General features: G+C 45.0%; 1 protein-coding gene across 6 annotated transcripts in view; it reads left to right on the forward strand.

Annotated features, from left to right (window-relative positions):
- STON2 (stonin 2) overlaps window positions 1–23358 on the forward strand; it is a 184604-nt gene that overhangs the window by 60242 nt on the left and 101004 nt on the right. For 4 of the 6 annotated variants that reach the window (XM_070378420.1, XM_070378423.1, XM_070378421.1 and 1 more), the window contains one exon: window positions 21679–21873. The exons of 1 other annotated variant lie outside the window; for it this stretch is intronic. In XM_070378420.1, coding sequence (XP_070234521.1) covers window positions 21679–21873 — 195 coding nt within the window. Of the gene's footprint in view, window positions 1–6670; window positions 7001–21678; window positions 21874–23358 lie in introns of those variants that run through there. One more of the 6 variants, XM_070378425.1, reaches the window with a different exon arrangement.

A 23358-nucleotide genomic window follows, 5' to 3' on the forward strand; every position in this document is an offset into this window, starting at 1 on the left:
CCCCAGCTTCCATCCTGGAGGCTGTTGAGCAACTCAGGTTTTAATTTGAATCCAAAAGGTTCTGGTACTTGTGCTATGTCAGCAACATCACATACATTAATTGCAGGCATTACACGACAGTGGTGCCGTGTTTTACAGCAAGTATCTTCACCGTGATAGAAACAGACCGAGACTTCTTGTAGTCGCTGCTGCTGGCTCTGTTCGTTGGGTAATACTGAGTTTTCCTGGTGTGGTAGCCTGAATAGTGGGCCCTAAAGCCGTCAGGTCCTCGGCCCTGGAACCTGTGAACCTTGTCTTATTTGTAGAAGGGATTTTTGCTCATGGATTAAGCTAAAGATTTTGAGATAAGGAAATTGTGTTGGATTATCTGGGTGGGTCCGCAGTATAATCATACATAAATAAGAGGGACATGGGGGAGATGTTGCTCACATAGAGAAGGCAGTGTGAAGGCAGAACAGAAAGGGATTTGAAGATGCTGGCCCTGAGAACTGGAGTGAGGAGGCTGTAGCCAAGGAATGCCAGTGGCCACCAGATGCTGGAAGACACAAGGAACAGATTCTCTCCTCGAGCCTCTGGAGGAAGCCTTGCCCTGTTGACATCTTAACTTTGGCCCAGTGATTCAGAGTTCAGTCTCCTAGCTTCTGGAACTATGAGAGAACAACTTTCTGCTGTTTGAACACACCAGGTTTTTGGTGCAGCAGCCATGGTTACTTTAAATACCAAGTTTCTAAAATATTTTCCCCCTTTCTTTCCCTCCCTCCACTTTTCTTTCTTTTTTTTTTAACTTAAAAAAAAAGAATCTCTTGTTTAACTTTCTTGCCTTTTCTTTTATTTATTGGAATATAATTGCTTACAGGGCTGTGTTTGTGCTGTACAACATTGTGAATCAGCCACATTGTTGTTCAATCGCCCAGTCATGTCTGACTGTTTGCAACCCCATGGACCACAGCAGGCCAGGCTCCTCTCTCCTCCTCTCCATTATCTCCAGATAGGTGGTCCTATCTAACTGTCTCATCCTGTACCCTCTTTTCTCCTCCTGCCTTCAATCTTTTCCAGCACCTTTTCTAAGGAGTTGGCTCTTCACATGAGGTGGCCAAAATATTGGATCTTCAGCTTCAGGAACAGTCCTTCCAATGAACACCCAGGACTGATCTCCTTTAGGATGGACTGGTTGGATCTCCTTGCAATCCAAAGAACTCTCAAGAGTCTTCTCCAACACCACAATTCAAAAGCATCAATTCTTCGGCGCTTGCCGGGGTCCTGCCCCGGCTGATCCAGGGTATTCGAAGCGGGGACGGCGTCGGCGACCTATTTATTTAAATATTTTATCAAAGATATAAAGAGTAATAGGATGAGGATAGCTCAGTAGGAAAATTCAGTGGAGAAAAGAGGCTGAGTAGCTTGGTTTACGCGGGAGACCAATAAAACTTCAAGACAAGAAGTTTGCACCACTTACATAGGCCGCAGGCGTCCTTCCGTTCTCCCGAAGGAGAGGAGACACTGAGGCCTCCCCGGTCGGATCTTAGAAGCCCAGGCATAATTAGTAAGCATGGTGGGTTCCGCGCTCCAGATGGAGACTCAACCAGGGTGAGAGAGAGAGCGACATGGGGAGACCAGTATTTCCGAGAAACTGATCCCAATTCTTTATTTTCCAGAGTCTGTTTTTATACACTGAGATGTTATACAAAAGTCACGTGGGGACAGCAGTCCTGACTTTTATTAAAGTCAGGTGCTTCAGACAAATGTATACAGAGGTCTTAGGGGTGTTACATCATCTTCTGGCCAGGGGGGCCTGCTGACAATTTACGACCTTCTCCTTGTGACAGTGGTCAGTCAATCAGGACACTTATTTCTCCAGGGCTGATTATTCTCAAAACAGATAAATAAAGTTACACCCAAATAAAGTTACATTCCTACAGGGTGAGGGTGTAGTGGGTTTTAGTTAAGGAAAGAATTTATTTAGCCTAAGGTCTAACATGATTAATATCAAAGGTTAATACTTATTCCTTCTATATATTCATTAATGTGTGTAAGGGCAGGGGATATGGAGACTTAGCAACAAACATTGGCTCAACAAATGAAAAACCCTTCACCAACACAATTTCTAATTAGCCCACTATACTTATAGTTTTCTAACTTCTCTAAAGAACCTGTTTTTAGAGGGTTTAAAGCATCTCGTGCCTCTCACGGTTGGGAGGCTGTGAGCAATCACATGTGGCCCGACGAGCCTGTCAGGCAGGCTAGAGAAACTTCAGAGGAGTTTGTAGGTTAAAACACTCTTGTCACACCCAAGAGTTTTTATTGACTAGAGCTCTAGGTTAACTCCTTCTCCGAAAGAGGTGGTGGGGGACAGCCCCCCGTAAAGTCAGAGGTGTAGGTAAGAGCACAAAGTAGTAAAGTAGGCAGGCTCTGGTTATGGGGGTAGACGCTCGAGGATTTCCAGGGGGACTCCTGAGGCTCGATCCCGCCTTTGCGTATGTCGAGCCTCCTTCCTCATGACCTTTGTCACGGGCGGAGTACCTCACTCTGGCCCCCAACAGGCGCTCAGCCTCCTTTATGGTCCAACTCTCACATCCATACATGACTACTGGAAAAACCATAGCTTTGATTATATGGACCTTTGTCAGAAAAGTGATATCTATCTCTGCTTTTTAATAAGCTGTCTAGGTTGGTCATAGCTTTTCTCCCAAGGAGCAAGTGTCCATAAGTATACATCTATACCCCTCCTCTCTATGTGGAGGCAGGCTGAGTAAGTCAAGCTGGTCTAGGGGAGCACCTCTAATAGGGCAGGCCATTTATTAAGTGCATGTTCTGTGGTAGCCACAATGCTTTACCTCCAAAGTTTACAGCCCCACGCATGCAGGCAGGGTGTGACGTTCCACAAGAACAAAGTTTCCATGGAAACTGATTTTTTTGACTTCAGCCCTCTTCCCAGTCACATAAGCATCACCCATGGAAACTGACTCTTACCTATAATGTGATTGTAGTTTCTCAGTTTATTCTCATTTTATTCCTTAACATCTGTTCTATTTGCTTCTAGCAAATGCCTAGCACTTTCCAATCTGCTGTCTTTGTGTCAGGAAAAAATGGAAAAATGTGTGTCTTGGACTCATCCCATGTGACCTCTCTACTAATATACTTTTATAAGAAAAAGGATGATCTTGGCCTCAGAGAAATAGGTGGGGGAGGGGCGGGGGGGGTGACAGAGGAGAACTGATGAGTGCCTGGATTCCTGGAAGCAAAAAAATGGAGCTTTACTCCACCAGCTTGTCCCTTACCTTAACATCCTGGCTTGCAAAGAGAAGCTGGGAAAGAAGCAATCACAGGGGAGTCTGTAGGGAGAGAAATGTTCCCTGGGACACTCTTTCCTCTCCCTCGGTCCCTGCTCCTCAGCACCTCCACAGTTTTCCTGAGAGATGAAAACCAAAAAAAAAAAAAACCCTCCCAAAACCCCACAAAAGAATTTCTCTTTTAAGCGGTGCCACCTAAGAATAAAGCCAAGGGGGCATTGGATTTTAGCCTGGCAGGAGAATGTGCAATTTGCCTTCATTAAAATGCAGGAGGCTGTAGGCAGGGAAAGGAAGGGACAAAGAGACTGTCAGTAGTGGTAAATCTCTTATTTTTGTGGCATTTGAATGCCAGAAGCTGCACTGGGGACTCAGAGGAGCCAGAGAGTGGTGTGTCCCCACCCTGGTGACCTGGCCACTTAATTCATTGTTCACTGACCACTGATGCGTACCAAGGGTGACTGAATAACTAGGAGCAACAGCTAGAAGGAAAACAGGTCCAGAAACGCTTAAATCCATCAAGGAGACGACTTTCTTTGGACATCAGCGAGGGCAGAATGTGGAGTGCCATTATGGTTGGTCTGGGAAAAAGGGGCTGTGTGATCTTTTTCAGAAAAATATGGATAAAAAATATAGATAAAATATGGAGCCTTTCTAAAAACACATATACAGGAAAAAGAATGGGCACCAGTTCCCTGGACCTGATGATGTTAGGAATGAAAGGGCATATAAAATCATGCCTCTTGAATCTTTTGGAAAAGTTGTTTCCTCTGTTAAAACCCCTGAAATTTGGTGAAGGCCAATGTGAAATTCACATATCTGACTTAAGATCAGTTTGGCTCAAGCCATGTTGATACATATTCTCTTTGTGTACATGTGTGTGTGTGTGTGTGTGTGTGTGTGAGTGTGTTCTCAGTTGTGTCCTACTCTTTGTGACCACATGGACTGTAGCCCACCAGGCTCCTCTGTCTCACAGGGTTATCCAGGCAAGAACACTGGAGTGGATTATCATTTTCTCTTCCAGGGGATCTTTCTGACCCAGGCAATGAACCCGAGTCTCCTGCATCTTCTGCCTTTGCAGGGGGATTCTTTGGCGTCCCTTGTGGCTCAGCTGGTAAAGAATCTACCTGCAATGCAGAAGACCTGGGTTTGGTCCCTGGGTTGGGAAGATCCCCTGGAGAGGGGAAAGGCTACCCACTGCAGTATTCTGGCCTAGAGAATTCCATGGACTGTATAATGCATGGGGTTGCAAAGACTCAGAAACAACTGAGCGACTTTCACTTCACTTCTTTACCACTGGGCCACCTGGGAAGCCCAAGTATTCTCTTTCAGTTCAGTTCAGTTCAGTCACTCAGTTGTGTCTGACTCTTTGCAACCCCATGGACTGCAGCACGCCAGGCCTCCCTGTCTATCACCAACTCCCGGAGCTTACTCAAACTTATGTCCATTGAGTCGGTGATGCCATCCAACCATCTCATCCTCTGTTGTCCCCTTCTCTTCCTGCCCTCAGTCTTTCCCAGCATCAGAGTCTTTTCCAATGAGTCAGCTCTTGGCATCAGGTGGCCAAAGTATTGGAGTTTCAGCTTCAACATCAGTCCTTCCAATGAACACCCAGGACTGATCTCCTTTAGGATGGACTGCTGGTTGGATCTCCAAGGGAATCTCAAGAGTCTTCTCCAACACCACAGTTCAAAAGCATCAGTTCTTCGGTGCTCAGCTTTCTTTATAGTCCAACTCTCACATCCATATATGACTACTGGAAAAACCATAGCCTTGACTAGACGGACCTTTGTTAGCAAAGTAATGTCTCTGCTTTTTAATATGCTGTCTAGGTTGGTCATAACTTTTCTTCCAGGAAGTAAGTGTCTTTTAATTTCATGGCTGCAGTCACCATCTGCAATGATTTTGGAGCCCCCCAAAATAAAGTCAGCCACTGTTTCCACTGTTTCCCCATCTATTTGCCATGAAGTGATGGGACTGGATGCCATGATCTTAGTTTTCTTAATGTTGAGCTTTAAGCCAACTTTTTCACTCTCCTCTTTCACTTTCAAAATATTCTCTTTAGATTTTTTATTAGAACAAATAATGTCCAGAAGTCATGTTTGGATGTGAGAGTTGGACCATAAAGAAAGCTGAATGCAAAAGAATTGGTGCTTTTGAACTGTGGTGTTGGAGAAGACTGTGGTGGGTCCCTTGGACTGCAAGGAAATCCAACCAGTCCATCCTAAAGGAAATCAGCCCTGAATATTCACTGGAAGGACTGATGTTGAAGCTGAAACTCCGATACTTTGGCCACCTGAGGCAAAGAAAGAACTGACTCATTGGAAAAGACCCTGCTGCTGGGAAAGACTGAAAGTGGGAGGATAAGGGGACTACAGAGGATGAGATGTTTGGATGGCATCACCGACTCAATGGATATGAGTTTGAGCAAGCTCTGGGAGTTGGTGATGGACAGGGAAGCCTGGTGTGCAGTTCATGGCGTTGCAAAGAGTCGGACACCGACTGGGGTGACTGAACTGAACTGAACGTCGAACACTTTAAAGTAAAGTGAAAGTCACTCAGTTGTGTCTGACTCTTTGCTATCCCATGGACTATACAGTCCATGGAATTCTCCAGGCCAGAATACTGGAGTGGGTAGCCTTTCCCTTCTCCAGGGGATCTTCCCAACCCAGGGATCGAACCCAGGCCTCCCGCATTGCAGCCAGATTCCTCACCAGGTGAGCCACAAGGGAAACCCATGGAACACTTACACTTTGGACTTAAATTAGCGTAGGAATACTGTTCACACCTTGGAAATATTGTTCCGGTTTGAAAATGCTGTGTGATCAGTCTGAATTACATGGTAAAAAATGTCAAAAAAAAAAAACAAACTTAACTGAAAACTCATTTGCTGAACTCTGAAGTAAATGCAAAGATATTCTGTTAAACCATGAGAGGAACCAAAGTGCTTTTTAAAAAAAAGATTCTGATGGATCTGTTCAAATCAAAATTGAATCTTTATGTTTTTCTCTCAAAGAAACATTTTTGAAAATGGATCTACACCAGGTGTGTTTTATTCCCGTGTTGTGCTTTAGCAGTAGTGTTTCTGAAGTGGGCCAGTTGCACAGAATTTTCCTAACTTAATGTTTTACCTCCTCAGACTTCTAAATTGTACCACGCACCAGGAGGAATGTAGATGTCAGCTTCGCTGTCACCTAAAATTGTTACACAGATTGTCTCAGAGACAAGGCCAATGTGCATTTTCAAGTGTGTGGGTGTGCTTAGAATACATTTGCAAATGCATGCAGCCAAGTTGAAAGAGCAAAGTTCATCCCCGAAATTAAAAAAAAAAATTAAGGCGCTATTATCTGCAGGAAGCTTCCTGTTCACTCATCGTGTTGTGCACTGACCTTCTTCCAGGGACACAGTGATTTTGTGGCAAGGCCAAGGCCACGAGGCTGAATTGGACCCATTATGCGGATCCTGCAGGATATGCATAATTTCGAACATGGAAAAAAAAAAAAAAACCTTGATTTCCGGAACCTTTATTTCCCCTGTCCTTCAAATGTCTTCCCTCAGAGCTTGGACTGAGGCCTTCCCATTGTGTCTGGGGGAGCAGAGGGAAGCTAACTGTCTGACCAGAGAAAGACCCGCTTGTTTGGGGGAGGACCAGAGATGATGTCAGCCATGTAAGAAGGAGGCAGCTGAGAGTCCTGAAGAAGAGGAGCCCAGCGGTTAGTTTCTGTGAGGTTGTTGGGGGAGAGTGGTGGGCGGGGGTGGGATAAGATCCCAGCCTTTTGCTGACTATGGAGGCCAGGCGCCCCGCAAGGCTTGCGTGTATTTCGGCTCTGGGTCTCGCTTTCTTTTAATACCCTGCATGGTTCTTCTCTGCTTGGAAAGGTAATTCATGACCTTCCGGGACTCCACCTCAGACCCGGGATGCTCTCCGGAATGAATTTTATTAACCGAGCCCGCCTCCCTCAGGGCCTGCGCGTCCCCACAGAACTCCGCTCTGCTCCGGTTGTCGCCTCTCCCGCTGCTCCCCCGAGTGCCTCTCCGCTCCTGCCGGCTCCCTCAGCCTTTGAGGCTCTCTCTCGAAGTTCTCTCCGAGCTCTGCTCAGCACCACCGCCCCCCAGCCCCTCTCTGCTTCTTCATCCTTTGTTTTTAAGTGAGGCCCTCGTTTGCTTTCTGTAAGTCTGTATTTGTTCCTTTCTTGGCCGTGCCCTGTAGTCGTGCCGGGCTTTCTCTGGTTGCGTCTGTGGGCTTCTCTTTCGGTGGTCCCTCGTGCTGCGGAGACCAGCTCAAGGCGCGCGGGCCGCAGTAGTCCTGGCAGGTGGGCTTAATTGCCCCAGAGCATGAGGGAACTTCCCAGACCAGGGATCAAACCCATGTTCCCTGCCTTGGCAGGCGGACTCTTAACCCCTGGAGCACCAGGGAAGGCCCTTACATGTCTCTCCCTGAAATTAGGCTGTGTGCTTATGAGTTTACTGTCTGTCTTCCCCACTAGAGAAAAGGGACTTTGTCTCATTTACTCTTTATCCCAGAACATGGTCCATGGAACTTAGTAGCGGCCTTCTTTGTATTTATCGGATAAATGAAGGAAAAGGTAAAAGGTGGACATGAAATCTACTGCAGAAGGACTCCTGTTTATGTGGCTAATGAGCTGTTAGGTGGAACTTGAACGATGCCCTCTTCGGTAAATCACAGGAAAGTGATTTTTTTGTTTTGCTTTGGTATCATCAGTTGTTTGCTTTCCATTGTTGTGCACGCAGTATGTATACCCACCTACCACATACGTACACATAGATCCACAGACATAGCATATGCAGCTAACATGTACTCATACACATAGTAATGTACATTTACATACATACATAAAACATATACACTGACATTCATGCACATACACACATATTACATATACACCTAGCATAACATGTACATATTGTATTACAACCCCGATGTTCTCCTCTTCCAGAGAATATGCTAACTCACCCAGGGGGCCATGTGACCCATCCACCCTCAGTCTGGGACACAGAACACAATCAGCTGCCCAAGCATGCATCAATTAACCAGTTCATTCATGCAAAGCATATTTAGGTGCTGGGAATGCAATTATAAGAAAGTTGGACACAGTCCCTCTTCTCCCCAAGCTGAGATTACCTAACAGTCCAGCAGCCTATTTCCCATGAAGCCTTCTGGGGTGAGCCAAAGCTTCTCTGAACCCGTCCTGGGGCCACTGCTTTGTATCGCAAGCTGTGAAAGCCACAAATGAAGAGTTAAATGAGATCTATTTTGTATTCATGGATGACCGTGTTTACAACATTGGAGAAATCATTTAGCCCTAGTTAGTGAACATCTAACTAGAAGCAGAAAGTGGAAGACTCTAGCAGGGGTAACCTTGGCTCTCCTGACCTGGCATCTCTGCCCAGGCCGCCTTCAAATCTCAGAGGATGATGAGCAGAAAAAAACATTCCGGAAGGTATTACTCTCTAAGACACATATCAAACTTTTAATACCATCTCAGCAGCTGCTTCCAGAGAACGCAACCCAGGACAAGGAATATCAGATGAAAGGGGAATAAAGGTGCCTTGATGGAAAGGGGAAATTTGGAGACATGCACATAAGTGAGGGGTTTGTCATCTGAAGAGATGCAAAGAGAAGATGACCATCTACAAGTCGAAGAGAGAGGTCTGGAACAGAGTCTTCCCCCCCAGCACACAGAAGGAACCAGTTTTGCTGACTTCTTGCCTCCAGAACAATGTGAGAGAAACTGATTCCTGTTGTTTAAGCAGTGAAGTCTGTGGTAACTTCTTATGGCAGTTCTAGAAACTGATCACATGCACCACGGCCTTGTCTAATTCAGTGAAACTAAGCCATGCCGTGTGGGGCCACCCAAGATGGGCAGGTCATGGTGGAGAGGTCTGACAGAATGTGGTCCACTGGAGAAGGGAATGGCAAACCACTTCAGTATTCTTGCCTTGAGAACCCCATGAACAGTATGGAAAGGCAAAAAGATAGGACACTGAAAGATGAACTCCCCAGGTCAGTAGGTGCCCAATATGCTACTGGAGATAAGTGGAGAAATAACTCCAGAAAGAATGAAGAGATGGAGTCAAAGCAAAAACAGTGCCCAGCTGTGGATGTGACTGGTGATGGAATTAAAGTCCGATGCTGTAAAGAGCAATATTGCATAGGAACCTGGAATGTTAGGTCCATGAATCAAGGCAAATTGGAAGTGGTCAAACAGGAGATGGCAAGGGTGAACATTGACATTTTAGGAATCAGTGAACTAAAATGGACTGGAATGGGTGAATTTAACTCAGATGACCATTATATCTACTACTGTGGGCAGGAATGCCTTAGAAGAAATGGAGTAGCCCTTATAGTCAACAGAAGAGTCTGAAATACAGTACTTGGGTATAATCTCAAAGACAACAGAATTATCTCTATTCATTTCAAGGCAAACCATTCAATATTATGGTAATCCAAGTCTATGCCCTGACCAGTAATGCTGAAGAAGCTGAAGTTTAACAGTTCTATGAAGACCTATAGGACCTTCTAGAACTAACACCCAAAAAAGATGCCCTTTTCATTATAGGGGACTGGAATGCAAAAGTAGGAAGTCAAGAGATACCTGGAGTAACTGGCAAATTTGGCCTTGGAGTACAAAATGAAGCAGGGCAAAAGCTAACAGAATTTTGCTAAGAGAACACACTGGTCATAGCAAACACCCTCTTCCAACAACACAAGAGAAGAGTCTACACGTGGACATCACCAGATGGTTAATACTGAAATCAGATTGATTATATTCTTTGCAGCCAAAGGTGGAGACGCTCCATACAGTCAGCAAAAACAAGACTGGGAGCTGACTGTGGCTCAGATCATGAACTCCTTATTGCCAAATTCAGACTGAAATTGAAGAAAGTAGGGAAAACCACTAGACCTTTCAGGTATGACCTAAATGAAATCCCTTATGATTATACAATAGAAGTGAGAAACAGATTCAAGGGATTAGATCTGATAGAGTGCCTGAAGAACTATGGGTGGAGGTTCGTGACGTTGTACAGGAGGCAGGGATCAAGACCATCCACGAGAAAAAGCAATACAAAAAGGCAAAATGGTTGTCTGACGAGGACTTACAAATAGCTGAGGAAAGAAGAGACATGAAAAGCAAAAGAGAAAAGGAAAGATATAGCCATTTGAATGCAGAGTTCCAAAGAATAGCAAGGAGAGATAAGAAAGCCTTCCTCAGTGATCAGTGCAAAGAAATAGAGGAAAACAATAGAATGGGAAAGACTAGAGATCTCTTCAAGAAAATTAGAAATACCAAGGGAATATTTCATGCACACATGGGCACAATAAAGGACAAAAATGGTATGGACCTAACAGAAGCAGAAGATACTAAGAAGAGGTGGCAAGAATACACAGAAGAACTGTACAAAAAAGATCTTCATGACCCAGATAACCACAATATTGTGATCATTCACCTAGAGCCAGACATCCTGGAATGTGAAGTCAAATGGGCCTTAGGAAGCATCACTACAAACAAAGCTAGTGGAGGTGATGGAATTCCAGTTGAGTTATTTCAAATTCTAAAAGATGATGCTGTTAAAGTGCTGCACTCAATATGCCAGCAAATTTGGAAAACCCAGCAGTAGCCACAGGACTGGAAAAGTGAGTCTTCATTCCAATTCCAAAGAAAGGCAATGCCAAAGAATGCTCAAACTACCGCACAATTGCACTCATCTCACATGGTAGCAAAGTAATGCTCAAAATTCTCCAAGCCAGGCTTCAACAGTATGTGAACCATGAACTTTCAAGCTAGTTTTAGGAAAGGCAGAGGAACCAGTGATCAAATTGCCAACATCCATTGGATCATAGAAAAATCAAGAGAATTCCAGAAAAACATCTACTTCTGCTTTATTGACTACACTAAAGCCTTTGACTGTGTGGATCACAATAAACTGTGGAAAATTCTGAAAGAGATGGGAATACCAGACCACCTGACCTGCCTCCTGAGAAATCTGTATGCAGATCAAGAAGCAACAGTTAGAACTGGACATGGAACAACAGACTGGTTCCAAATAGGAAAAGGAGTACATCAAGGCTGTATATTGTCACCCTGCTTATTTAAGTTATATGCAGACTACATCATGTGAAATGCCAGGCTGAATGAAGCACAAGCTGGAATCAAGATTCCTGGAAGAAATATCAGTAACCTCATATATGCAGATAACACCACCTTATGGCAGAATTCGAAGAGGAACTAATGAGCCTCTGATGAAAGTGAAAGAGGGGAGTTTAAAAGCTGGCTTAAGACTCAACTTTCACAAAACTAAGAACATGGCATCTGATCCCATAACTTCATGGCAAATAAACAGTGACAGACTTTATTTTGGGGGGCTCCCAAATCACTGCAGATGGTGATTACAGCCATGAAATTAAAAGATGCTTGCTCCTTGGAAGAAAAAAGCTGTGACCAACCTAGACAGCATATTAAAAAGCAGAGACATTACTTTGCCAACAAAGGTCCATCTAGTCAAGGCTATGGTTTTTCCAGTAGTCATGTATGGATGTGAGATTTGGACTATGAAGAAAGCTGAGCACCGAAGAACTGATGCTTTTGAACTGTGGTGTTGGAGAAGACTCTTGAGATTCCCTTGGAGATCCAACCAGCAGTCCATCCTAAAGGAGATCAGTCCTGGGTGTTCATTGGAAGGACTGATGTTGAAGCTGAAGCTCCAATACTTTGGCCACCTGATGTGAAGAACGGACTCATTGGAAAAGACCCTGATGCTGGGAAAGACTGAGGGCAGGAGGAGAAGGGGACGACAGAGGATGAGATGGTTGGATGGCATCACTGACTCAATGGATATGAGTTTGGGTAAACTCGGGGAGTTGATGATGGACAGGGAGGCCTGGTGCGCTGCAGCCCATGGAGTTCCAAAGAGTCAGACACCACTAAGCGGCTGAACTGAACTGAGTAAGCATTAAAGTATAAATAAAGCACATGACATCAAAGTGTGTATAAGTATTTTAAATTTTAGTCTGCTCAGGATCCCAGGGGATAAAAAGAGAGAAGAGTATTTGCTGTATGAATTGTTTTAGCTGATAACTTATTGTTGTGCCCTGTTCAGTCATGTCTGACTTTTTTGGACCCCATGAACTGTAGCCCACAGGCTCCTCTGTCCATGGGATTTCCCAGGCAAAAATACTGAAGTGGGTTGCCATTCCCTTCTCCAGGGAATGTTCCTCACCCAGGGATCGAACCCACCTCTCCTGCATTTCCTGCATTGCAAGGCAGATTCTTTACCTGCTGAGCCATCAAGGAAGCCCTGACAGCTTGTTTATTATTTATTCAACCAATGGAGCTTTGGGCCCCCACTTTGGGCCAGTCACTATTCAAGGCACTGGGGATACAGCAGGAAGTCCTGCCTGATCCATTCTGCCGGGGGAAGCCACAGCAGAAACTGGATCGAGAAGTAGATGAATGTGTGTCAGATAACGTGTTCAGTGGGAAGAGGAGAAAAACGAGGCAAAGAAAGGGAGCCGGGTGAGAGAGGATGTGAAACTTACAGAAGGTCCAGGAGCTACTCTGAGCAGTAGCTTTGGCATGAAGACTTGAGGGAAGTGAGGCCTGAGCCTTGCAGAAACTGGGGAAGGAGTCTTCTAGGAGGAAGGAGCAACAAGCGATGGGACCCTGGGGAGGTGGCCATGTTCATGTTGTGTGATTCAAGTGGAATGAATGGGGGAGAAGTTCGAGAAGGCAGCGAGTCGGGAAATTGTGGGGTCTTGGATGGCGTAGGTTTTTAAGGGCACAGTGAGGACGTGGACCTTGACTGTGGGTGAGGAGGAAAGCTGTGTGTATGTGGGGAGGGGGCAGGGGTTGCACCTGAGGTGAGATGTGAGCAGCCTAGGCTTGCACACACAGGTGATTCTGTTCACACTGGGGGGCTCTTATGTGGAGAACAGACTGAGGAGGAGGGTAAATGTGGAAGTGGGGAGACCAAGGACAGCCACTGGGATGACCGCGGAGAGGATGGGGTCTGGGATTGGGGTGGTAGCTTGGAGACGGTGGGAAGTGATTGGATTCCAAGTGTCCTTTGAAGGTAACATTAACAGAAGCTGTGAGGCGCCAAAGGTGAGAAGAATCAAGGTGTCCTTCTGAACATCGGAAAGGGAGAGCGAGCTGGTGTGGAAGGGAGAAGAGGAACTTAGTTTCCAACTTGTAGAGATGTCAGTTAAGATTTCAAGTAAATTTGGATATAAGTTTATGTCTGGAAGTAGCAACTACCACTTAACGCTGTTTGGGGCTTCCCTGGTGGCTCAGACAGTAAAGAATCCACCTGCAATGAGAGAGACCTGGGTTCAATCCCTGGGTGCAGAAGATCTCCTGGAGAAGGGAATGGCAACCCACTCTAGTATTCTTGCCTCGAGAATTCTGTGGACAGAGGAGCCTGGTGGGCTACAGTCCATGGGGTCGCACAGAGTCAGACAAGACTGAGCGACTAACCACCCTTTTGGAGTACTTCCTTTGTGCCAAGCATTTTGCCAAGTGCTTCATCAGTATTGGCCTAATCCGTTTATGAGGGGGGCCCTGTTTTCTGCTCCATTTTACAGGTGAAAACACAGAAGAACAGATGTATTGAGTAACTTGTCCCAGGCTACAGGGCTGTGTGCAGCAAGCAGTCTGGACCCAGAGTCATTACATACAACCTCATAGGAAAGGAGAGAAGGCAGATTTCTGTCTTTGTTTCTCTGTATTCCTTGCAAATCAGATGTGAAGCATCATGATGACAGCAACCTGCTGCTCACCGGCCTGGCTGTCAGAGGTCTGGTCTTCCTCTGGGAGAAGAGTCAACTCCAGACTGAGAACTTTCTCTCACTGTTCAACTGATCATGTGGCCTGAGGATATTCAATCCAGAAACTAGACACCATGATATATTCAAATTTGCTAAGCCGATAAATAAAATGTATGAGATCAAATGAGAACAGACGGTAGGATGTAGAGACATCACCTCTCCCAGCTACTTTGGTTTTTGTTCTTCAGTCACTCAGTCGTGGCTGACTCTTCACGACCCCACGGACTGCAGCTCGCCAGGCTCCTCTGTCCTCCACCATCTCCCAGAGTTTGCTCAAATTCATATCCATTGAGTCAGTGATGCCATCCAGCCATCTCATCCTCTGTTGCGTCTTCTCCTCCTGCCTTCAATCTTTCCCAGCATCAGGCTCTTTTCCAATGAGTCGGCTCTTTGCAGCAGGTGGCCAAAGTATTGGAGTTGCAGCTTCAGCATCAGTCCTTCCAATGAATATTCAGGGTTGATTTCTTTTAGGATTGACTGGTTTGATCTCCTTACAGTCCAGGGGACTCTCAAGAGTCTTCTCCCAGCTTTATTATTCTTAGTTTTTCTTTCGAGGGAAATTTGAGAGTGTTAGCTAACAAATGTAAAGAAGCTGTATCTGGGGACTTCCCTAGTGGTGCAGTGGCTAAGGCTCCACACTCCCAATGCAGGGGAGCTGGGTTTGATCCCTGGTCAGGGAACTAGACCCCACATGCCACACCTAAAAGTTCAGATGCTGCAACTAAAGATCCCGCGTGCCACGGCGAAGACCAGGTGCAGCTACATAAAGGAAGAAAGAAGAGCTAATGTGAAAATACGAATAGTTAGATTCCTTTCTTGAATAGTCTTTTGATATGTGGCTTTAATAAGCTTTATTAACTACTGAGTAAACACTAAGGATCACGTTTAAAGTGTGTGTTAAATTACAAAGGACGATAGTACAGCCCACCCCCCAGTTTAATAAATAGAACACTGGCATCGCTCAGAAGCACTCTGTTTCCCCACTGATCATGACATCCTTTTTCTAGTCATCCATTTCCCTCTGTCCTCTGTCACCCTCTCCCTGGGTTTTGTGATAACTGCTCGACTTTTCCTAACAGCTTTCCTACACATGCATCTCAAATGATAGAATTGCGTTTCATCTGTTTGTGAAGCTTATGTAAGTGGAACAATACTGTATGTATTATTCTGTGGCCGACTCCTTTTACACTTTATTTATGAGGTTTTTCCGTTTCATTACCTGTGGGTATAGTGTTTATTGCAGTGTATTCCATCTTAGTGAAAGTGGAAGTCTCTCAGTTGTGCCCGACTCTTTGCGACCCCATGGACTATACAGTCCATGGAATTCTCCAGGCCAGAATACTGGAGCGGGTTGCCATGGCCTCCTCCAGGGAATCTTCCCAACCCAGGGATCGAACCCAGGACTCCCGCATTATTCTTTACCAGCTGAGCCATAGTGGAACCCCAAGAATATTGGAGTGGGTCACCTATTCCTTCTCCAGCAGATCTTCCCAACTCAGGAATTGAACTGGGGTCTCCTGCATTATGGTGGATTCTTTACCAGCTGAGCCACCAGGAATAGTCAATAAAGCAGAAATAGATGCTTTTCTGGAACTCTCTTGCTTTTTCCATGATCCAGCGGATGTTGGCAATTTGATCTCTGGTTCCTCTGCCTTTTCTAAAACCAGCTTGAACATCAGGAAGTTCATGGTTCACAGATTGCTGAAGCCTGGCTTGGAGAATTTTGAGCATTACTTTACTAGCATGTGAGATGAGTGCAATTGTGTGGTAGTTTGAGCATTCTTTGGCATTGCCTTTCTTTGGGATTGGAATGAAAACTGACCTTTTCCAGTCCTGTGGCCACTGCTGAGTTTTCCAAATTTGCTGGCATATCGAGTGCAGCACTTTCACAGCATCATCTTTCAGGTTTGAAATAGCTCAACTGGAATTCCATCACCTCCACTAGCTTTGTTCGTAGTGATGCTTTCTAAGGCCCACTTGACTTCACATTCCAGGATGTCTGGCTCTAGGTCAGTGATCACACCATCGTGATTATCTGGGTCGTGAAGATCTTTTTTTGTACAGTTCTTCTGTGTATTCTTGCCATCTCTTCTTAATATCTTCTGCTTCTGTTAGGTCCATACCATTTCTGTCCTTTATCGAGCCCATCTTTGCATGAAATGTTCCCTTGGTATCTCTAATTTTCTTGAAGAGATCTCTAGTCTTTCCCGTTCTGTTGTTTTCCTCTATTTCTTTGCATTGATTGCTGAAGAAGGCTTTCTTATCTCTTCTTGCTATTCTTTGGAACTCTGCATTCAGATGTTTATATCTTTCCTTTTCTCCTTTGCTTTTCGCTTCTCTTCTTTTCACAGCTATTTGTAAGGCCTCCCCAGACAGCCATTTTGGTTTTTTGCATTTCTTTTCCATGGGGATGGTCTTGATCCCTGTCTCCTGTAGAATGTTACGAGCTTCATTCCATAGTTCATCAGGCACTCTATCTATCAGATCTAGGCCCTTAAATCTATTTCTCACTTCCACTGTATAATCATAAGGGATTTGATTTAGGTCATACCTGAATGGTCTAGTGGTTTTCCCTACTTTCTTCAATTTTAGTCTGAATTTGGCAATAAGGAGTTCATGGTCTGAGCCACAGTCAGCTCCTGGTCTTGTTTTTGCTAACTGTATAGAGCTTCTCCATCTTTGGCTGCAAAGAATATAATCAATCTGATTTCGGTGTTGACCATCTGGTGATGTCCATGTATAGAGTCTTCTCTTGTGTTGTTGGAAGAGGGTGTTTGTTATGACCAGTGCATTTTCTTGGCAAAACTCTATTAGTCTTTGCCTTGCTTCATTCCATATTCCAAGGCCAAATTGCCTGTTACTCCAGGTGTTTCTTGACTTCCTACTTTTGCATTCCAGTCCCCTATAATGAAAAGGACATCTTTTTTGGGTGTTAGTTCTAAAAGGTCTTGTAGGTCTTCATAGAACCATTCACCTTCAGCTTCTTCAGCATTACTGGTTGGGGCAGGAATACCAGACCACCTGATCTGCCTCTTGAGAAATTTGTATGCAGGTCAGGAAGCAACAGTTAGAACTGGACATGGAACAACAGACTGCTTCCAAATAGGAAAAGGAGTTCGTCAAGGCTGTATATTGTCACCCTGCTTATTTAACTTCTATGCAGAGTACATCATGAGAAACGCTGGACTGGAAGAAGCACAAGCTGGAATCAAGATTGCTGGGAGAAATATCAATAACCTCAGATATGCAGATGACACCACCCTTATGGCAGAAAGTGAAGAGGAACTCAAAAGCCTCAAGTGGAGAGTGAAAAAGTTGGCTTAAAGCTCAACATTCAGAAAATGAAGATCATGGCATCGGGTCCCATCACTTCATGGGAAATAGATGGGGAAACAGTGGAAACAGTGTCAGACTTTATTTTTCTGGGCTCCAAAATCACTGCAGATGGTGACTGCAGCCATGAAATTAAGATGCTTACTCCTTGGAAGGGAAGTTATGATCAACCTAGATAGCATATTCAAAAGCAGAGACATTACTTTGCCAAAAAAGTTTCATCTAGTCAAGGCTGTGGTTTTTCCTGTGGTCATGTATGGATGTGAGAGTTGGACTGTGAAGAAGGCTGAGTGCGGAAGAATTGATGCTTTTGAACTGTGGTGTTGGAGAAGACTCTTGAGAGTCCCTTGGACTGCAAGGAGATCCAACCAGTCCATTCTGAAGGAGAGCAGCCCTGGGATTTCTTTGGAAGGAATGATGCTAAAGCTGAAACTCCGGTACTTTGGCCACCTCATGCAAAGAGTTGACTCATTGAAAAGTCTCTGATGCTTGGAGGGGTTGGGGGCAGGAGGAGAAGGGGATGACAGAGGATGAGATGGCTGGATGGTATCACCGACTCGATGGACGTGAGTCTGAGTGAACTCTGGGAGTTGGTGACGGACAGGGAGGCGTGGCATGCTGCGATTCATGGGGTCGCAAAGAGTCGGACAAAACTGAGCAACTGAACTGAACTGAACTGAGCCGCCAGGGAAGCCCATTCCATCTTAGTAATATTCCGCAGTTCATTTACCTGTGCAGTGTGATGGATATTAGAATTATTCTACTTTGGAGCAATTATGAACGTGTTTCTGTGAACATGCATTTTGCCTTTTCAGTGAGCCTTCCTATCCTAGTGAACACGTGCAAGTGCAAGTGATTCTCTTGTTTAAAAACATCTGAGGAGAACTGCTGTGCTGCAGGGTGTGTTTATCCTCCAATCGATCAGATGACTTTAACAGCAACGTGTTTTATGCGGTGCTTCCAGTTTGCTTTCCTACCAGCCACACAGAAAAGCAGCCGTGGCTCCACTGCCCTGACTATACCGGGTTAGGCACGTTTCACTAATTTTGTCACAGGGAGACAGGGAGGAAGGGAAGGGCGAAGACCAGTGAATGCTCATGTGGTTTTAATCTGCATTTCCTAGATTACTAATGAGGTTGAGTTTGTTTTTTTTTCCTTTTTTTTCCATTTAGTTTTTTCCTTTCATAAAATGCCTATTGGAGAGTATTTTTTGATGGTATTTCCCTTTTTCTTGCTGATTTCTAGGAGTTCCTTGCGGACACAATGTGCAGCAGATATTATCTCCCGCCCTGTGGGGAGTCTTTCTACGCTTCGTGTGTGCTTAGTAGCTCAGTCGTTTTCGACTGTTTTGTGACCCCCCATGGACTGTAGCCCGCCGGCCATGTTCCTCTGTCCCTGGGATTTCCCAGGCAAGAATACTGGGGTGGGTTGCCATTTCCTTCTCCGGGGGATCTTCCTTACCCAGGGATCAAACCCGAGTCTCCTGTGTCTCCTGCATTGCAGGCAAATTCTTTACCTGCTCAGTCTTTGGGGAAGTCCCCTTTACTCATTATGGTGCTGCTGCTGCTGCTGCTGCTGCTAAGTCACTTCAGTCGTGTCCCACTCTGTGCGACCCCATAGACGGCAGCCCACCAGGCTCCGCTGTCACTGGGACTCTTCAGGCAAGAACACTGGAGTGGGTTGCCATTTCCTTCTCCAATGCATGAAAGTGAAAAGTGAAAGTGAAGTCGCTCAGTCATGTCCGACTCTTAGCGACTGCATGGGCTGCAGCCTACCAGGCTCCTCCATCCATGGGATTTTCTAAGCAAGAGTACTGGAGTGGGGTGCTATGTGACTTTTAGTAAAAAGAAGTACTTAATTTTAATGCTATGAAATTTGTTTATTTTTCTTTTATGCTTGGTGTTTTCTTGGTCTCGGTAAAGAAAATCTTTTACTACCTCTGAAATCATGACCACATTAAGCTGTTTGGCTGGCCAAAACATCCGCTGGATTTTTCCATAAGCTGTAATAGATCTTTTTGGCCAACCCAATATATGCCTTCTAAAGAACATCTTATGTAGGCTTTCACACTTTGACATTCAGCCCATTTAGAATTGATTTTTCTATATAGTGTGAAGTCGGAGTCTAATTTAATTTTTTTCTTATAGTAGCATTTTTTCTATGTTATTTCTATCACTTTATTTATTTTAATGTGTATTTACAATGAATTTGTATTATTAAAATTTTGATTTCATTCATATCTAAATCATGTGATTCTGCTTACTAGGAGGGGAGAAAAGCCATGCTAGGATTTTGATTGAGAGTGCAAAATTCTATAATCCAATTTAGGGAGAATTAACATCTTTTACAAGGGCTTCCCTGGTGGCTCAGTGGTAAAGAATCCACCTGCCAATGTAGGAGACACAGATTCAATCCCTGGGTGGAGAAGATCCCTTGGAGAAAGAAGTGGAAACCCATTCCAATATTCTTGCCTGGAAAACTCCATGGACAGAGGAGCCTGGCGGGCTGGAGTCCATCGGATCACAAAGTGTTGGACACGACTGAGCAACAAAATAAGAACAACAAACATCTTTTCATCCTCAGTTCTTTCAATCGATGAATATAGAATCTCTCCATCTATGTAGGTCTTCTCAGTGGTCTCTTAACTTTACAAGTATCTCCTCTGGGGCTTTGCCCCTCTTTTGTTAAATTTAGTACTACAGATGCTTCCTATTTTGTGTTGCTTTTATAGATGCTATATTGTTTTCTTGCTGGTTAAAGACTTGTAAAACTTTTAAAACTTTTGCTCTGCAAAGACCCTGTTAAGAAAATAAGGAGACGTTCATGTATGCGGATGGGAATGTAAAATGGCCCAGCATCTTTGGAAAACTGTTTGGTAGGTTCTTATAAAACCGAACACGCAGTTACCATATATCTAAGAAATTGTACTCTTGGGTGTTTATCCCAGTGAAATTGAGTCTTATGTTTGTACAAAAATCTGTACATGAATGTTCATAGCACCTTTATTTATAAGAGCCAAGGACTGGAAACAGCCCAAGTGTCCTTTGGCCGATGAATGGTGGGACTACCTGTAGTACATCCACACCATGAAAGACTGCTCAGCAATAAAAAGGAAGGAAGCATTGATACGTTCAACAGTGTCAATGAACGTCAAAGTCATTAAGCTGAGTTTCTTTCTTTTTCAGTCTTCCTTCCCTGTCCTCAGTTTTTTCAGCACTTGCTTTCAGTATTTGTCAGTAAACTTGCAATAAGCCTCTCAGGAAACACCATGGAGAAGCCATGTGATGGCCAATTGAGCAAAAACAACTTAGGAACATCAGAAAACTCAAAAAAGGGACTCTGCAAAATGGTTTTTGCTGAATTCAGTGTGTAGTGTTACAGAGATAAAGCCAGATCCTGTGCACTTCCCCATTAAAGGTATTTTTCATCGTCCAGCAGGTCAGCAGCCCTGGTAGATCTCAATTTGTATTTGTAACAGACTACAGACTCCAGTTACAGTCAAACTCAAGGCAAGCAGACACATATCGCATTCCTAGGCGCATACATAGATAGATATTCAAGTTCCTGTCCCTTAACCCAATCTAGCTCTAATTTTGCAGTGCAGGTTGGTGAGTTTTCTTGAGATTGTTGGCGCGCCACTAAAAATGGAGGAAAATGTAAGGGTAAGGGTGAAACTGCGTGCACTTTGGATCTGAAGGAAGCTGCAGCCTAGGTTAGAAATCTAAGTAAAGCCTAATGTGTGAAATAGACACCTGAGGGGAACATACTGGATAGCACAAGGAACTCTACTTAACGCACTGCGGTGACCTAACTGGGAGGGAAATCCAGAAGCAGGGGGGATACATGGCCGATTCATTTTGCTATGTAGCAGAACCTAACACAACATTGTGGAGCAACTATACTCCAAGACAAATTTTAAAGAAGATGAGGAAATACAAGTAGAGCCTAAAATCACACATGTTCTTTGAAGAGCTAATTTTTTATTTGAGGGTGCTGAGACCTTACTTATAGCACCAGTTTTGATCCTGACTCGCTGGTGGGGTCTCGGTCAATTAGTTTTCCCTGTCTGTGTCAGGAGTGACACTCCCTCTCCTTCTTTGCCCTGTATGATTGTTGAGATGTCATAGGATCAGAGCAGCATCAAAGTCAGACAAGCGCTAAAGATGAGCAGAGTGCAGCTGTTTACCCTGCATGCTTTCGGTCTGTCCCCAGCCACATCACTGGCCATGCCCTGCTGGACCTGCCCTTCCTTCGACTCCCTGGGGAGATGCCCACTGCCCTCCGAGAGCAGCTGGACCACACATTCTGAAGACACCAGCAGTCCTAGTTTTGGCCCCTCGTACACAGACCTGCAGCTCGTCAGTGCTGGGGAGCAGAGTGGCCTGGCTTCCGGGGCTGACTCGACAGGTAAGAGGGAGCCCCAGGCCAGAGGGCTCTGCACGGCATTTTTGGTTGCCTCTCATCAAATCTCTGCAGCCAGCTTTGTTTGCAGAATGAAGTGAGGCATAGTAATCCAGTGGAGAAAGCCAGTGCCCTCAGTGTTTCAGAATTGTGTTGGGGAAAACACGCGCACAGACTGGCTGGTTGGTTGGCAGGTTCGCACACCTGGGAAACCATTTGCCATGCTGTCTTAAGGGGCTGTCTTCTGACTGTTCTGTTCAAGCACAGTTCCGTGTCGGCTTGTTTTCTCCTTGGGTAACTGAACGGTGTGTGATGTGCGCAAGGCTGAAGCTTTCATCCCACCACCCACGCACCTCCCCTGTTCTGCAAAGGGAGGTTAGATTTAAGCAGAGAAAAAAGTCAACGTTATGTGAAGCGGAATGAGAATCGGGCTGCAGCCGTTGTGTCTAGGCTGCAGATAATTTCATTGTCTGTTTACTCTTTTGTGCCTGAATATTGAGCTAGCTGTGCATCAGTCTGAAACATCCCATGTTCTCATTTATAGCATTTCCGGTAGGTGTGTAAGGTGGATGCTTGCTGGCTTTGCAGGTAGAGGTTGTCGGCCTGTCCCTACGCTCTGGATTGTGGCTTGGGTTTACAACAGTGTTGGAAGGACGTTGCCTGTGCTTAGGGTTTAGGCCATTTGGCCCCAGGGATTGCCTTCCTTTGAAAGGGATAGAGTTACTAATGGTTTCTCTGTGGATGAGTTTACCCAGCATGTCTGGCAATATTTGTTTCTCCTTCTCAAAGCTGTCCTTTGGGAATGTGTCTCTGGATCCGTTTTCAAATTTGGGGTAACATTTGCCATCATGCTGTGTGCTCCTGGGGGTTTCCACAAGTGGAGAGAGTGATCCCTCTTGCAGACTAAAGGGTTCAGACAGGATTTGGTTTGGTATTTGATAATATTGCAAGGAATCCTGGTTTATGATGATCTCTTTCTGAAGAAGCCACAGTTCTTTATTGTGTTTTGTTTGCTCTGACATTTTCTCAGTTCTGGTTGATGCTCTGTGTCTTGGTCTGCGGCTAGAATACACACCCATCTCCCCCATGGGAAGCATTTCATGGATGGGACCATCTCGTGGATGGGAAGTCAGAAGCTGCGGCTGTGCTTGGCTCCCTTCGCTTCTCCTTGCTCCCAATCTCCTGGCCCAGCCTTCCCCAGGAGGAGGAGGCATGCAGTGTATTTGCTAAGAGCACACGGACGCTGGAGTCAGACTGCTCAGGTTTGCATCCTCCTTCGGCCGTTGTGACCTCAGGCAAGATTCTTAATAGCTTTAGGACTCAGTCTCCCCATCTGAAAAATGGCCATAAGAATAGTACTTACCTCTGCCAAATTACTACTCATTCCAAGTGAGACAGTTTATGTATAACAATTACACAATGCCTGACACAGAATAAAGGCTCATCGAGGATAATTTCCTCTGTCTCCTGCCCCAGGGTTCTGGTTGCTTA

Source organism: Bos mutus, chromosome 10 (genome assembly GCF_027580195.1).
Source record: "Bos mutus isolate GX-2022 chromosome 10, NWIPB_WYAK_1.1, whole genome shotgun sequence".
In the NCBI taxonomy this organism is placed as follows: Eukaryota; Metazoa; Chordata; class Mammalia; order Artiodactyla; family Bovidae; genus Bos; species Bos mutus.